The sequence below is a fragment of the Salmo salar genome, chromosome ssa04 (assembly GCF_905237065.1).
Source record: "Salmo salar chromosome ssa04, Ssal_v3.1, whole genome shotgun sequence".
Lineage (NCBI taxonomy): Eukaryota > Metazoa > Chordata > Actinopteri > Salmoniformes > Salmonidae > Salmo > Salmo salar.
This window is the reverse complement of record NC_059445.1, coordinates 86,321,509-86,335,337: the sequence shown is the minus strand read 5'-3', so window position 1 is coordinate 86,335,337 and position 13,829 is coordinate 86,321,509. Positions and strand designations below refer to the sequence as shown.

Here is a 13,829-nt window from a genome sequence, read left to right as displayed (position 1 = left end):
AGTAACTACCTGTTAGAATCTACTGAATCTACTGTGGTAACTACCTGTTAGAATCTACTGAATCTACTGTGGTAACTACCTGTTAGAATCTACTGAATCTACTGTAGTAACTACCTGTTAGAATCTACTGAATCTACTGTGGTAACTAACTGTTAGAATCTACTGAATCTACTGTGGTAACTACCTGTTAGAATCTACTGTAGTAACTACCTGTTACAATCTACTGTAGTAACTACCTGTTACAATCTACTGAGTCTACTGTAGTAACTACCTGTTACAATCTACTGTAGTAACTACCTGTTAGAATCTACTGAATCTACTGTAGTAACTACCTGTTAGAATCTACTGAATCTACTGTAGTAACTACCTGTTAGAATCTACTGAATCTACTGTAGTAACTACCTGTTAGAATCTACTGAATCTACTGTAGTAACTACCTGTTAGAATCTACTGTAGTAACTACCTGTTAGAATCTACTGAATCTACTGTAGTAACTACCTGTTAGAATCTACTGAATCTACTGTAGTAACTAACTGTTAGAATCTACTGAATCTACTGTAGTAACTAACTGTTAGAATCTACTGAATCTACTGTAGTAACTACCTGTTAGAATCTACTGAATCTACTGTAGTAACTACCTGTTAGAATCTACTGAATCTACTGTAGTAACTACCTGTTACAATCTACTGTAGTAACTACCTGTTACAATCTACTGAGTCTACTGTAGTAACTACCTGTTACAATCTACTGTAGTAACTACCTGTTAGAATCTACTGAATCTACTGTAGTAACTACCTGTTAGAATCTACTGAATCTACTGTAGTAACTAACTGTTAGAATCTACTGAATCTACTGTAGTAACTACCTGTTAGAATCTACTGAATCTACTGTAGTAACTACCTGTTAGAATCTAATGTAGTAACTACCTGTTAAAATCTACTGAATCTACTGTAGTAACTACCTGTTAGAATCTAATGTAGTAACTACCTGTTAGAATCTACTGAATCTACTGTAGTAACTACCTGTTAGAATCTACTGAATCTACTGTAGTAACTACCTGTTACAATCTACTGTAGTAACTACCTGTTAAAATCTACTGAATCTACTGTAGTAACTACCTGTTACAATCCACTGTAGTAACTACCTGTTAGAATCTACTGAATCTACTGTAGTAACTAACTGTTAGAATCTACTGAATCTACTGTAGTAACTAACTGTTAGAATCTACTGAATCTACTGTAGTAACTACCTGTTAGAATCTACTGAATCTACTGTAGTAACTACCTGCTAGAATCTACTGTAGTAACTACCTGTTAGAATCTACTGAATCTACTGTAGTAACTACCTGTTAGAATCTACTGAATCTACTGTAGTAACTACCTGTTAGAATCTACTGAATCTACTGTAGTAACTAACTGTTAGAATCTACTGAATCTACTGTAGTAACTACCTGTTAGAATCTACTGAATCTACTGTAGTAACTACCTGTTAGAATCTACTGAATCTACTGTAGTAACTAACTGTTAGAATCTACTGAATCTACTGTAGTAACTACCTGTTAGAATCTACTGAATCTACTGTAGTAACTAACTGTTAGAATCTACTGAATCTACTGTAGTAACTACCTGTTAGAATCTACTGAATCTACTGTAGTAACTACCTGCTAGAATCTACTGTAGTAACTACCTGTTAGAATCTACTGAATCTACTGTAGTAACTACCTGTTAGAATCTACTGAATCTACTGTAGTAACTACCTGTTAGAATCTACTGAATCTACTGTGGTAACTACCTGTTAGAATCTACTGAATCTACTGTGGTAACTACCTGTTAGAATCTACTGAATCTACTGTAGTAACTACCTGTTAGAATCTACTGAATCTACTGTAGTAACTAACTGTTAGAATCTACTGAATCTACTGTAGTAACTACCTGTTAGAATCTACTGAATCTACTGTGGTAACTACCTGTTAGAATCTACTGAATCTACTGTGGTAACTACCTGTTAGAATCTACTGAATCTACTGTAGTAACTACCTGTTAGAATCTACTGAATCTACTGTGGTAACTAACTGTTAGAATCTACTGAATCTACTGTGGTAACTACCTGTTAGAATCTACTGAATCTACTGTAGTAACTACCTGTTAGAATCTACTGAATCTACTGTAGTAACTAACTGTTAGAATCTACTGAATCTACTGTAGTAACTACCTGTTACAATCTACTGTAGTAACTACCTGTTACAATCTACTGAATCTACTGTAGTAACTACCTGTTACAATCCACTGTAGTAACTACCTGTTAGAATCTACTGAATCTACTGTAGTAACTAACTGTTAGAATCTACTGAATCTACTGTAGTAACTAACTGTTAGAATCTACTGAATCTACTGTAGTAACTACCTGCTAGAATCTACTGTAGTAACTAACTGTTAGAATCTACTGAATCTACTGTAGTAACTACCTGTTAGAATCTACTGAATCTACTGTAGTAACTACCTGTTAGAATCTACTGAATCTACTGTAGTAACTACCTGTTAGAATCTACTGAATCTACTGTAGTAACTAACTGTTCGAATCTACTGAATCTACTGTCGTAACTACCTGTTAGAATCTACTGAATCTACTGTAGTAACTACCTGCTAGGATCTACTGTAGTAACTACCTGTTAGAATCTACTGAATCTACTGTAGTAACTACCTGTTAGAATCTACTGAATCTACTGTGGTAACTACCTGTTAGAATCTACTGAATCTACTGTGGTAACTACCTGTTAGAATCTACTGAATCTACTGTAGTAACTACCTGTTAGAATCTACTGAATCTACTGTAGTAACTAACTGTTAGAATCTACTGAATCTACTGTAGTAACTACCTGTTAGAATCTACTGAATCTACTGTGGTAACTACCTGTTAGAATCTACTGAATCTACTGTGGTAACTACCTGTTAGAATCTACTGAATCTACTGTAGTAACTACCTGTTAGAATCTACTGAATCTACTGTGGTAACTAACTGTTAGAATCTACTGTAGTAACTACCTGTTAGAATCTACTGAATCTACTGTAGTAACTACCTGTTACTATCTGTCAGTCTGTCTGTCTGTCTGTCTGTCTGTCTGTCTGTCTGTCTGTCTGTCAACTCAAACAGAGATTTCTGTGAGCATGTGAGGCTTGAGAGAGAGAGAGAGAGAGTGAGAGACTGAACGAGAGTGAGAAGCAGCTGTAATGAAAGGTCATAGCTAATGAATTGTGACTGTGGCTAACAGCTACCACTAACGTTGTCTCACAGCGAGCCCCCGTCCCTCCGATCACTAATGGACTCATCTGACATTTAACACCATTTAAAGTCATTTTTCTATTAATCTACCGTTTATTTATGCCTGGATTGTTTCTGTTCACTTTTTTTTTTTTTTTTCCATTTCTCAATTATCTACCTATTTATCCAGAGTTCATTCACGTATTTTGAGATGACAGTTTGATCCATTAAAATCAGGCACACATTAATTCCCACTCTCTCTCTCTCTCTCTCTCTCTCTCTCTCTCCCCCTCCTTCTTTCCATCTCTATCCCCCTTTGACTCAGCAGATGTCTAATTTCTCGTTGGATTTAGGTTAGCCTGTGTATAGTCTTAACATTCTGTATACTCCCCCTTGTCCTAAGGGTAACAAATGGCCCTCCTCCACTAAACCCCTAAAATAAAGCAGCTTAATTGAATTTTAAACCCCAAATCTATTTTGAATTAAGAAACAACCTGTCATTCATCACAAACTTTGTTAATATCTGGATATTCCCTCCTCACAATGCAGAAAGACTGCATTTAAATCAGTGGACAACAGTGTTTTTTTTATTACAACACACCTGTCATAATTGTTTTCTTTACTAAAGTAGAGGTTTATTATTATTACTATTGCTAAAGGTATAGCATAGGTGTAAACATTACTGTTTTAGTAAGAGATAGCTCTTGCATAGCCTAAGAAAGTAGTCGAAATGTGCAGAAAGTAGTCAAACCCCTTGACTTTTTAAAAATGTTCTTGTGTTACAGCCTGTATTTAAAATTGATTATATTGAGATTTTTAGTCACTGAGTTAGGTTGAATCTGTGTTTGAAACTCCCTGCTCGACTGAGGAACCCTATTGCTAAAGGTACTGCATAGGTGTAAACATACATTTTTGTAGCAAGAGATAGCACTAAGAAAGTAGCAGAAATGTGCAGAAAGTAGTTTTGAATACATTTTATTGAAGGGGAACAATAACTGTCTTGAACTTTTTTTGGCAGCATAGTGATATATTCTTATATACTGTACAATGAGGAATTCAAATGCAAAATACTAGTCTTCTCCCATTTTTTTAACCATTGCCCCCACCCACAAGGTGTATAAACAACAACAATAAATAAGAATAAGATAATAGATACAAAACAAAAACGTGAAGAACATAAATCAATCAACTCTAATTAGCACATGTAGGACAGTATGCAAGTATGTGTGCATGGACTTTGCAGATGTATTTCTCACATGTGCAGCACAGTATTTGTTTTACAGTTCTTCTTTGGGGGGTAAGAATTGGCATCTCCTCCTCTTGCCTGCCCCAGCTGCAGCCTCAGGTGGATCAGGACAAGATTCAGCCACCTGAACAGCTTTCACAAGCGCTGCAAAGGGTGCTTTGCAGAGGAGGTGCTCCCTTCTTTGAATGTGTGGGGTTACAAGTGCCTTTCCCAGCTGCTCCAGGAACACCCTCCTCTTGTTCCGCTCATCAGGCGTCCAGGTAGGATTGATCTTGTTCCATATCACGAAGGCATTGTATGAGGAAACATCAATGATGTTATGGAAGATGACCATGGGGCCAGCGGGCAGTCATCCTCCTGCAGCTGTAAGTTCCAATCACCTTGTCCAGGTTGTCCACACCTCCTTTGTTGTGGTTGTAGTCCAGGATGATGGCTGGCTTCCTGTCCTCACGATCACTGATCTCAGCTGTTTTGTGCAGTGTGCTCAGGAGGACCACATTCTTGTTCCTCTTTGGGAGGTAAGAAACTAGAGTGGTGGTGGGGGTGAAGGCAAATTTTGATGAGAAGGCCTCTCCCCCCCTTGTTGTGAGGAGTGCAGGGGGGAGCTCAGGCTTGTTCTTTCTAACTGTGCCAACCATGGTGATCTTCCTCTTCAGGTGCTGCTGGCTGAGGTCATAAGAGGTGAAGAAATTGTCACATGTGACACTGTGCCCCCTCAGTCCATCTGTCACATCAAGCACAACCCGCATCCCCTGGTTCTTCTCTGGGCCTCCACTGGTCGGCTTCCCTGTGTAGACTTGCATCTTCCAAGCATAGCAGGATTGTGCGTCACAGGCCACCCATATCTTGATGCCATACTTTGCTGGCTTGCTTGGGCATATACTGCCGGAAAGGACTGCGACCTTATGACAAAAGAGATTACTATCAGTAATTAGTATCAGTGTGACAGAAAACAATCACATAAATCAATGATATTACAGCAATACATAATAAAATCTGTGAAAATCACTTAGATTACAGATATGAAAATAAAAACGTACCTCAGAATGGAACCAGTTGCTCATTCACTGTTACTTCAGGCCCAGGGTTGTAGAGGTGTGGCCTCATCCACTGTTACTTCAGGCCCAGGGTTGTAGAGGTATGGCAGACGCTCCACCCACTTCTCCCAGACCTCTCTTATGGCCACCAGTTTGTCTCTCACACGTCTTGCAGGTCTCGACTCACGGTTATCAAATCGTAGCATTCTTAAGAAAGTGTGAAAGACTTTCAGTGGCATTTCAGTGGAAAATCACCCTTCCACTCTCTGCATCCCAGAGACTACATGTGGCCTCGCCTCGGGACCTATACACACCCGCTAAGATTAGCAGCCCTATGTAGGCACGCAGGTCACTCTCATCCATCCTTTTCCAGTTGTCTCCATATTTACAGAAATCCTCCAAAACTGACATCTCCAGGATGATTTTTTCGATGGCTGGTGTGATGAACACGTAGAATGTTGAGGCGTTGTCCTGGGCAACTGCATGCCTTGTGGGCCCTGGGGTCATCCTTATGACCTGTTGTGCTGCCATCCTGCCCTGGTTGTCATATGGTGACAAGGACCATGTTATTTTGTTGTTCTTTGAAAGAAAAAAATGTCTCTTTCAGCTTGGGGGGGATTTCTTCTTCATCTGAAGATAAAGCATGCAAAATCTGATCTATGACCTGTTGGGCACTAAAACGTGCACTCATGGCTTCAGCAAAGAGAGAACTGGGGTCATCTGCAGCACTTTTATAACCTCTGACTGCATTCCCCATTAATAAACAATGCTTTCAAGACATTTTTATTTTGTCTGAAATAGTTTTTATTTTGTCTGTGAACTTGGGTCATGGAGGGGAGATGCTGCACATGCACAAGGAAGTTTTAGTTTTGTCTGAGTTCAATCAGATCTCAATGTCTCACAGTGTGTGTGTGTGTGTGTGTGTGTGTGTGTGTGTGTGTGTGTGTGTGTGTGTGTGTGTTGTGTGTATTTGTAAATTATTTTATAATTGACCCTAAGACAATCTTGGTACCCTGATGGTGTACATTGAAATATGCACAAAGGCGATGTTTCACTTTTTCTGATGTTGGGGTCACTCTAGGAAAAGTCATCAAATTTCAAGTTAATAAAATATAATTTAGGGGGTTTTCTCTGCTGTTAAACATAGTGGCGAGGCATTTTGTAGCCATAAGACAACACAAGGGTTAAAATGAGGTGGAGGTTGAGGATAGGTTAGATTAGATTAAGATTAGGTTAAAGTTAGTTTGAGGTTAGGTTATATTTAGGTTAGGTGGAGGTTAGGTTAAAATCAAATCAAAGTTTATTGGTTGCATATAGAGTTTAGTAGGTGTTATAGCAGGTGTTTGTTACTGGCCCCTGACAAAAAGGGAAAAAATTATAAGAAATCAAAAACGGCAGGACAAATCTGATTAACAACCCAAATAGCACTGTAGCAGTAATCACATGCTAGCTACAGTTGAAGACAGGAAGTTTACATACACTTAGGTTGGAGTCATTAAAACTCTTTTTTCAACCACTCCACACATTTCTTGTTAACAAACTATAGTTTTGACAAGTCGGTTAGGACATCTACTTTGTGCATGACACAAGTCATTTTTCCAACAATTGTTTACAGACAGATTATTTTACTGTATCACAATTCCAGTGGGTCAGAAGTTTACGTACACTAAGTTGACTGTGCCTTTAACCTGTTGGGGCTAGGGGGCAGTATTTGCACGGACGGATAAAAAAAACTTACCCGATTTAAACTGGTTACTACTCTTGCCCAGAAACGAGAATATGCATATAATTAGCAGATTTGGATAGAAAACACTCTAAAGTTTCTAAAACTGTTTGAATGGTGTCTGTGAGTATAACAGAACTCATATGGCAGGCCAAAAACTGAGAAGATTCCATACAGGAAGTGCCCTGTCTGACAATGTGTTCTCCTTCTGTTGCATCTCTATCGAAAATACAGCATCTCTGCTGTAACGTGACATTTTCTAAGGCTTCCATTGGCTCTCAGAAGGCGCCAGAAAGTGTAATGGGGTGTCTGCAGTCTCTGGGCGAAGTACAGCAGCTCTGTTTGTGAGTGGTCAGGCTGGGAACCGTGACACTGAGAAGCGCGTTCATGAGAATTATCCATTTTTTTTCTTTCAGCCTTTGAATGAATACAACGTCGCCCAGTTGGAATATTATCACTATTTTACAAGAAAAATTGCATAAAAATTGATTTTAAACAGCGTTTGACATGCTTTGAAGTACGGTAATGGAATATTTTGAAATTTTTTGTCACGAAATGCGCTCGCGTGTCACCCTTCGGATACTGACCTGAACGCACGAACAAAACGGAGGTATTTGAATATAACTATGGATTATTTGGAACCAAAACAACATTTGTTGTTGAAGTAGAAGTCCTGGGAGTGCATTCTGATGAAGAACAGCAAAGGTAATCCAATTTTTCTTATAGTAAATCTGAGTTTGGTGAGGGCCAAACTTGGTGGGTGTCAAATTAGCTAGCCGTGATGGCCGAGCTATCTGCTCAGAATATTGCAAAATGTGCTTTCGTCGATAAGCTATTTTAAAATCTGACACCGTGATTACATAAAGGAGTTCTGTATCTATAATTCTTAAAATAATTGTTATGTATTTTGTGAACGTTAATCGTGAGTAATTTAGTAAATTCACAGGAAGTTTGCGGTGGGTATGCTAGTTCTGAACATCACATGCTAATGTAAAAAGCTGGTTTTTGATATAAATATGAACTTGATTGAACAAAACATGCATGTATTGTATAACATAATGTCCTAGGGTTGTCATCTGATGAAGATCATCAAAGGTTAGTGCTGCATTTCGCTGTGGTTTTGGTTTTTGTGACATATATGCTAGCTTGAAAAATGTCTGTGTGATTATTTCTGACTGGGTACTCTCCTGACATAATCTAATGTTTTGCTTTGCTGTAAAGCCTTTTTGAAATTGGACAATGTGGTTAGATTAACGAGAGTCTTGTCTTTAAAACGGTGTAAAATAGTCATATGTTTGAGAAATTGAAGTTATAGCATTTTTGAGGTATTTGTATTTCGCACCACGCGATTCCACTGGCTGTTGACTAGGTGGGACACAAACGTCCCACCTTGCCCAGGGAGGTTAAAGGTGAGTTAATTTTATTTCGCAGGAACAGTGCAAATTAATCACAGTTGTGCGTGTGCCTGGTCGGTGTGCACGTTCCTGTAAGACGTAGAGACGCACTCTTTGTAAGGGGGGTGAGTGTAACCGCGCTGGTGCGCGCTAATAGCATTTCAATCGGTGACGTCACTCGCTCTGAGCCCTTGAAGTATAGTTTTGGTACCTCTGTAGTAAAACTATTTCATATGTTTGGGAAATTAGCTAGGTTGCATTTGGTTATTTGAATTACCTTTTTGATTTGCTTTTTAAAAAAGAGAGGTTGGAATCAAGTATGAGGCCGTAAAATCAGATATCATGTGGAGCTTCTCCCCTGATACATAGACATCTGTCTGAGGGGAATCAGTGGTTTTCTATGTGATTGATTGCTGGAAAGGGGTTATGGGTTTGTTTATTGTTTACTGTTTATTGTTTATTTTTGGTGTTGATTTCACTTAAACAGCTTGGAAAATTCCAGAAAATATGTCATGGCTTTAGAAGCTTCTGATAGGCTAATTGACATCATCTGAGTCAATTGGAGGTGTACCTGTGGATGTATTTCAAGGCCTACCTTCAAACTCAGTGCCTCTTTGCTTGACATCATGGGAAAATCAAAAGAAATCAGCCAAGACCTCAGACAAAAAAATTGTAGACCTCCACAAGTCTGGTTCATCAGCAATTTCCAAACGCCTGAAGGTACCACGTTCATCTGTACAAACAATAGTACGCAAGTATAAACACCATGGGACCACGCAGCCGTCATACCGGTCAGGAAGGAGACGCGTTCTGTCTCCTAGAGGTTAACGTACTTTGGTGGGAAAAGTGCAAATCAATCCCAGAACAACAGCAAAGGACCTTGTGAAGATGCTGGAGGAAACAGGTCCAAAGTATCTATATCCACAGTAAAACGAGTCCTATATCGACATGAACTTGAAGGGCCACTCAGCAAGGAAGAAGCCACTGATCCAAAACCGCCATAAAAAAGCCAGACTACGGTTTGTAACTGCACATGGGGACAAAGATCGTACTTTTTGGAGAAATGTCCTCTGGTCTGATGAACCATCAGATCCTCCTCTCCACCCTCTCCGAGTTGGGCATCTCCGGCGCGGCCCACGCTTGGATTGCGTCCTACCTGACAGGTCGCTCCTACCAGGTGGCGTGGCGAGAATCTGTCTCCGCACCATGCGCTCTCACCACTGGTGTCCCCCAGGGCTCTGTTCTAGGCCCTCTCCTATTCTCGCTATACACCAAGTCACTTGGCTCTGTCATATCCTCACATGGTCTCTCCTATCATTGCTATGCAGACGACACACAATTAATCTTCTCCTTTCCCCCTTCTGATAACCAGGCGGCGAATCGCATCTCTGCATGTCTGTCAGACATATCAGTGTGGATGACGGACCACCAGCTCAAGCTGAACCTCGGCAAGACGGAGCTGCTCTTCCTCCCGGGGAAGGACTGCCCGTTCCATGATCTCGCCATCACGGTTGACAACTCCCTTTTGTCCTCCTCCCAGAGTGCTAAGAACCTTGGCGTGATCCTGGACAACACCCTGTCGTTCTCCACTAACATCAAGGCGGTGACCCGATCCTGTAGGTTCATGCTCCACAACATTCGCAGAGTACGACCCTGCCTCACACAGGAAGCGGCGCAGGTCCTAATCCAGGCACTTGTCATCTCCCGTCTGGATTACTGCAACTCGCTGTTGGCTGGGCTCCCTGCCTGTGCCATTAAACCCCTACAACTCATCCAGAACGCCGCAGCCCGTCTGGTGTTCAACCTTCCCAAGTTCTCTCACGTCACCCCGCTCCTCCGCTCTCTCCACTGGCTTCCAGTTGAAGCTCGCATCCGCTACAAGACCATGGTGATTGCCTACGGAGCTGTGAAGGGAACGGCACCTCCATACCTTCAGGCTCTGATCAGGCCCTACACCCAAACAAGGGCACTGCGTTCATCCACCACTGGCCTGCTGGCCCCCCTACCTCTGAGGAAGCACAGTTCCCGCTCAGCTCAGTCAAAACTGTTCGCTGCTCTGGCACCCCAATGGTGGAACAAGCTCCCTCACGACGCCAGGACAGCGGAGTCAATCACCACCTTCCGGAGACACCTGAAACCCCACCTCTTTAAGGAATACCTAGGATAGGATAAAGTAATCCTTCTAACCCCCCCCTTAAAATATTTAGATGCACTATTGTAAAGTGGTTGTTCCACTGGATATCATAAGGTGAATGCACCATTTTGTAAGTCGCTCTGGATAAGAGCGTCTGCTAAATGACTTAAATGTAAATGTAAATGTAAATGATGAAACAAAAATAGAACTGTTTGGCCATAATGACCATCGTTATGTTTGGAGGAAAAATGGGGAGGCTTGCAAGCCGAAGAACACCATCCCAACCGTAAAGCACAGGGGTGGCAGCATCATGTTGTGGGGGTGCTTTGCTGCATGAGGGATTGGTGCACTTCACAAAATAGATGGCATCATGAGGGAGGAAAATTATGTGGATATATTGAAGCAACCTCTCAAGACAGTCAGTCAGGAAGTTAAAGCTTGGTCGCAAATGGGTCTTCCAAATGGACAATGACCCCAAGCATACTTCCAAAATTGTGGCAAAATGGCTTAAGGACAACAAAGTCAAGGTATTGGAGTGGCCATCACAAAGCCCTGACCTCAATCATATAGAACATTTGTGGACAGAACTGAAAAAGCGTGTGCGAGCAAGGAGGCCTACAAACCTGACTCAGTAACACCAGCTCTGTCAGGAGGAATGGGCCAAAATTCACCCAACATAATGTGGAAGCTTGTGGAAGGCTACCCGAAACGTTTGACCCCAGTTAAACAAGTTAAAGGCAATGCTACCAAATACTAATTGAGTGTATGTAAACTTCCGACACACTGGGAATGTGATGAAGGAAATAAAACCTGAAATAAATTATTCTCTCTACTATTATTCTGACATTTTACATTCTTAAAATAAAGTGGTGATCCTAACTGACCTAAGACAGGGAATTTTCACTAGGATTAAATGTCAGGAATTGTGAAAACTTGAGTTTAAATGTATTTGGCTAAGGTGTATGTGGCTAAGGACTGTACATGTATGTAGTCTACACAGTAACAGTAGATATATTATACGTATGGACACCGGGAGAATCTACACAAGATCAGTTCAGCATGTACAGCAGTAGAGATATTAGAGTGAGCTATATCAATACAGGTCATGTTGAGGATAGGTTGAGGTTAGGTTAAGTTATTTTGAGGTTAGGTTGAGGTTCGGTTAGGTTGAGGTTAGTTTAGTTTAGGTTGAGGTTAGGTCGAGGTTCGGTTAGTTAAGTTAGGTTGAGTTAGTTTGAGTTAGGTTGAGGTTCAGTTATATTAGTTTAGGTTGAGGTTAGGTTAGATTAGTTTAGGTTGAGGTTAGGTTAAGTTAGGTTGAGGTTAGGTTAGTTTAGGTTGAGGTTAGGTTAAGTTAGGTTGAGGAAAGGTTGAGTTATTTTGAGGTTAGTTTAGGTTAGGTTGTTTTAGGTTGAGGTTTAGTTTGTTTAAGTTAGGTTGAGGATAGGTTCAGTTAGTTTAGTTTAGGTTGAGGTTTGGTTTGTTTAAGTTAGGTTGAGTTAGGTTGAGGTTCGTTTAGTTTAGGTTGAGGTTTGTTTAGTTTAGGTTGAGTTAGTTTAGTTTAGGTTGAGTTAGTTTAGTTTAGGTTGAGGTTCGTTTAGTTTAGGTTGAGTTTAGGTTGAGTTAGTTTAGTTTAGGTTGCGGTTAGGTTGAGGGTCCGGTTTGTTTCGTTTAGGTTGCGGTGAGGTTGAGATAGGTTGTAGTTCTCACCAGTAGAGGTATGGTTTGTCCTTGTCTACATTGATGTTGTTGAGGGGATCTTGTCTGAACCAGGTGTTGAGAGTGAAGCCGTTCTGGTAAGGCCACTTAGCGATGGGCGGCAACGCTATGGCCTGGGGGAGGAGACAGAACACACCATCAGCCAATCACAATCACAGACAACACACCATAAACCAATCACAATCACAGACAACACATCATAAACCAATCACAAATCACAGACAAGACACCATCAGCCAATCAACACATCATAAACCAATCACAATCACAGACAACACATCATCTGCCAATCACAGACACAAGTATATCAAGTCACCGACAGGAACCTAGCACCAAAAAACAGGACTATTTGACCGGGTTGAAAAATGACTCTTCGTCTGTGTGAAACTATACTGATCAAAAAAATAAAGGGAACACTTAAACAACACAATGTAACTCCAAGTCAATCACACTTCTGTGAAATCAAACTGTCCACTTAGGAAGCAACACTGATTGACAATACAGTTCACATGCTGTTGTGCAAATGGAATAGACAACAGGTGGAAATTATAGGCAATTAGCAAGACACCCCCAATAAAGGAGTGGTTCTGCAGGTGGTAACCACAGACCACTTCTCAGTTCCTATGCTTCCTGGCTGATGTTTTCGTCACTTTTGAATGCTGGCGGTGCTTTCACTCTAGTGGTAGCATGAGACAAAGTCTACAACCCACACAAGTGGCTCAGGTAGTGCAGCTCATCCAGGATGGCACATCAATGCGAGCTGTGGCAGAAAGGTTTGCTGTGTCTGTCAGCGTAGTGTCCAGAGCATGGAGGTGTTACCAGGAGACAGGCCAGTACATCAGGAGACGTGGAGGAGGCCGTAGGAGGGCAACAACCCAGCAGCAGGACCGCTACCTCCGCCTTTGTGCAAGGAGGAGCAGGAGAAGCACTGCCAGAGCCCTGCAAAATGACCTCCAGCAGGCCACAAATGTGCATATGTCTGCTCAAACGGTCAGAAACAGACTCCATGAGGGTGGTATGAGGGCCTGACGTCCACAGGTGGGGGTTGTGCTTACAGCCCAACACCATGCAGGACGTTTGGCATTTGCCAGAGAACACCAACATTGGCAAATTTGCCACTGGCGCCCTGTGCTCTTCACAGATGAAAGCAGGTTCACACTGAGCACGTGACAGACGTGACAGAGTCTGGAGACGCCGTGGAGAACGTTCTGCTGCCTGCAACATCCTCCAGCATGACCGGTTTGGCGGTGGGTCAGTCATGGTGTGGGGTGGCATTTCTTTGGGGGGCCGCACAGCCCTCCATGTGCTCGCCAGAGAT

At 41.4% G+C, this 13,829-nt stretch overlaps 1 protein-coding gene across 1 annotated transcript in view; it reads right to left on the bottom strand.

Annotated features, from left to right (window-relative positions):
- Positions 1–13,829, bottom strand: part of LOC106574788 (neurobeachin) — a 306,741-nt gene that overhangs the window by 197,670 nt on the left and 95,242 nt on the right. Inside the window, exon 6 of the mRNA XM_045717441.1 lies at positions 12,503–12,624. Within this exon, the coding sequence (XP_045573397.1) occupies positions 12,503–12,624 (122 nt within the window). The remainder of the gene's footprint in view (positions 1–12,502; positions 12,625–13,829) is intronic.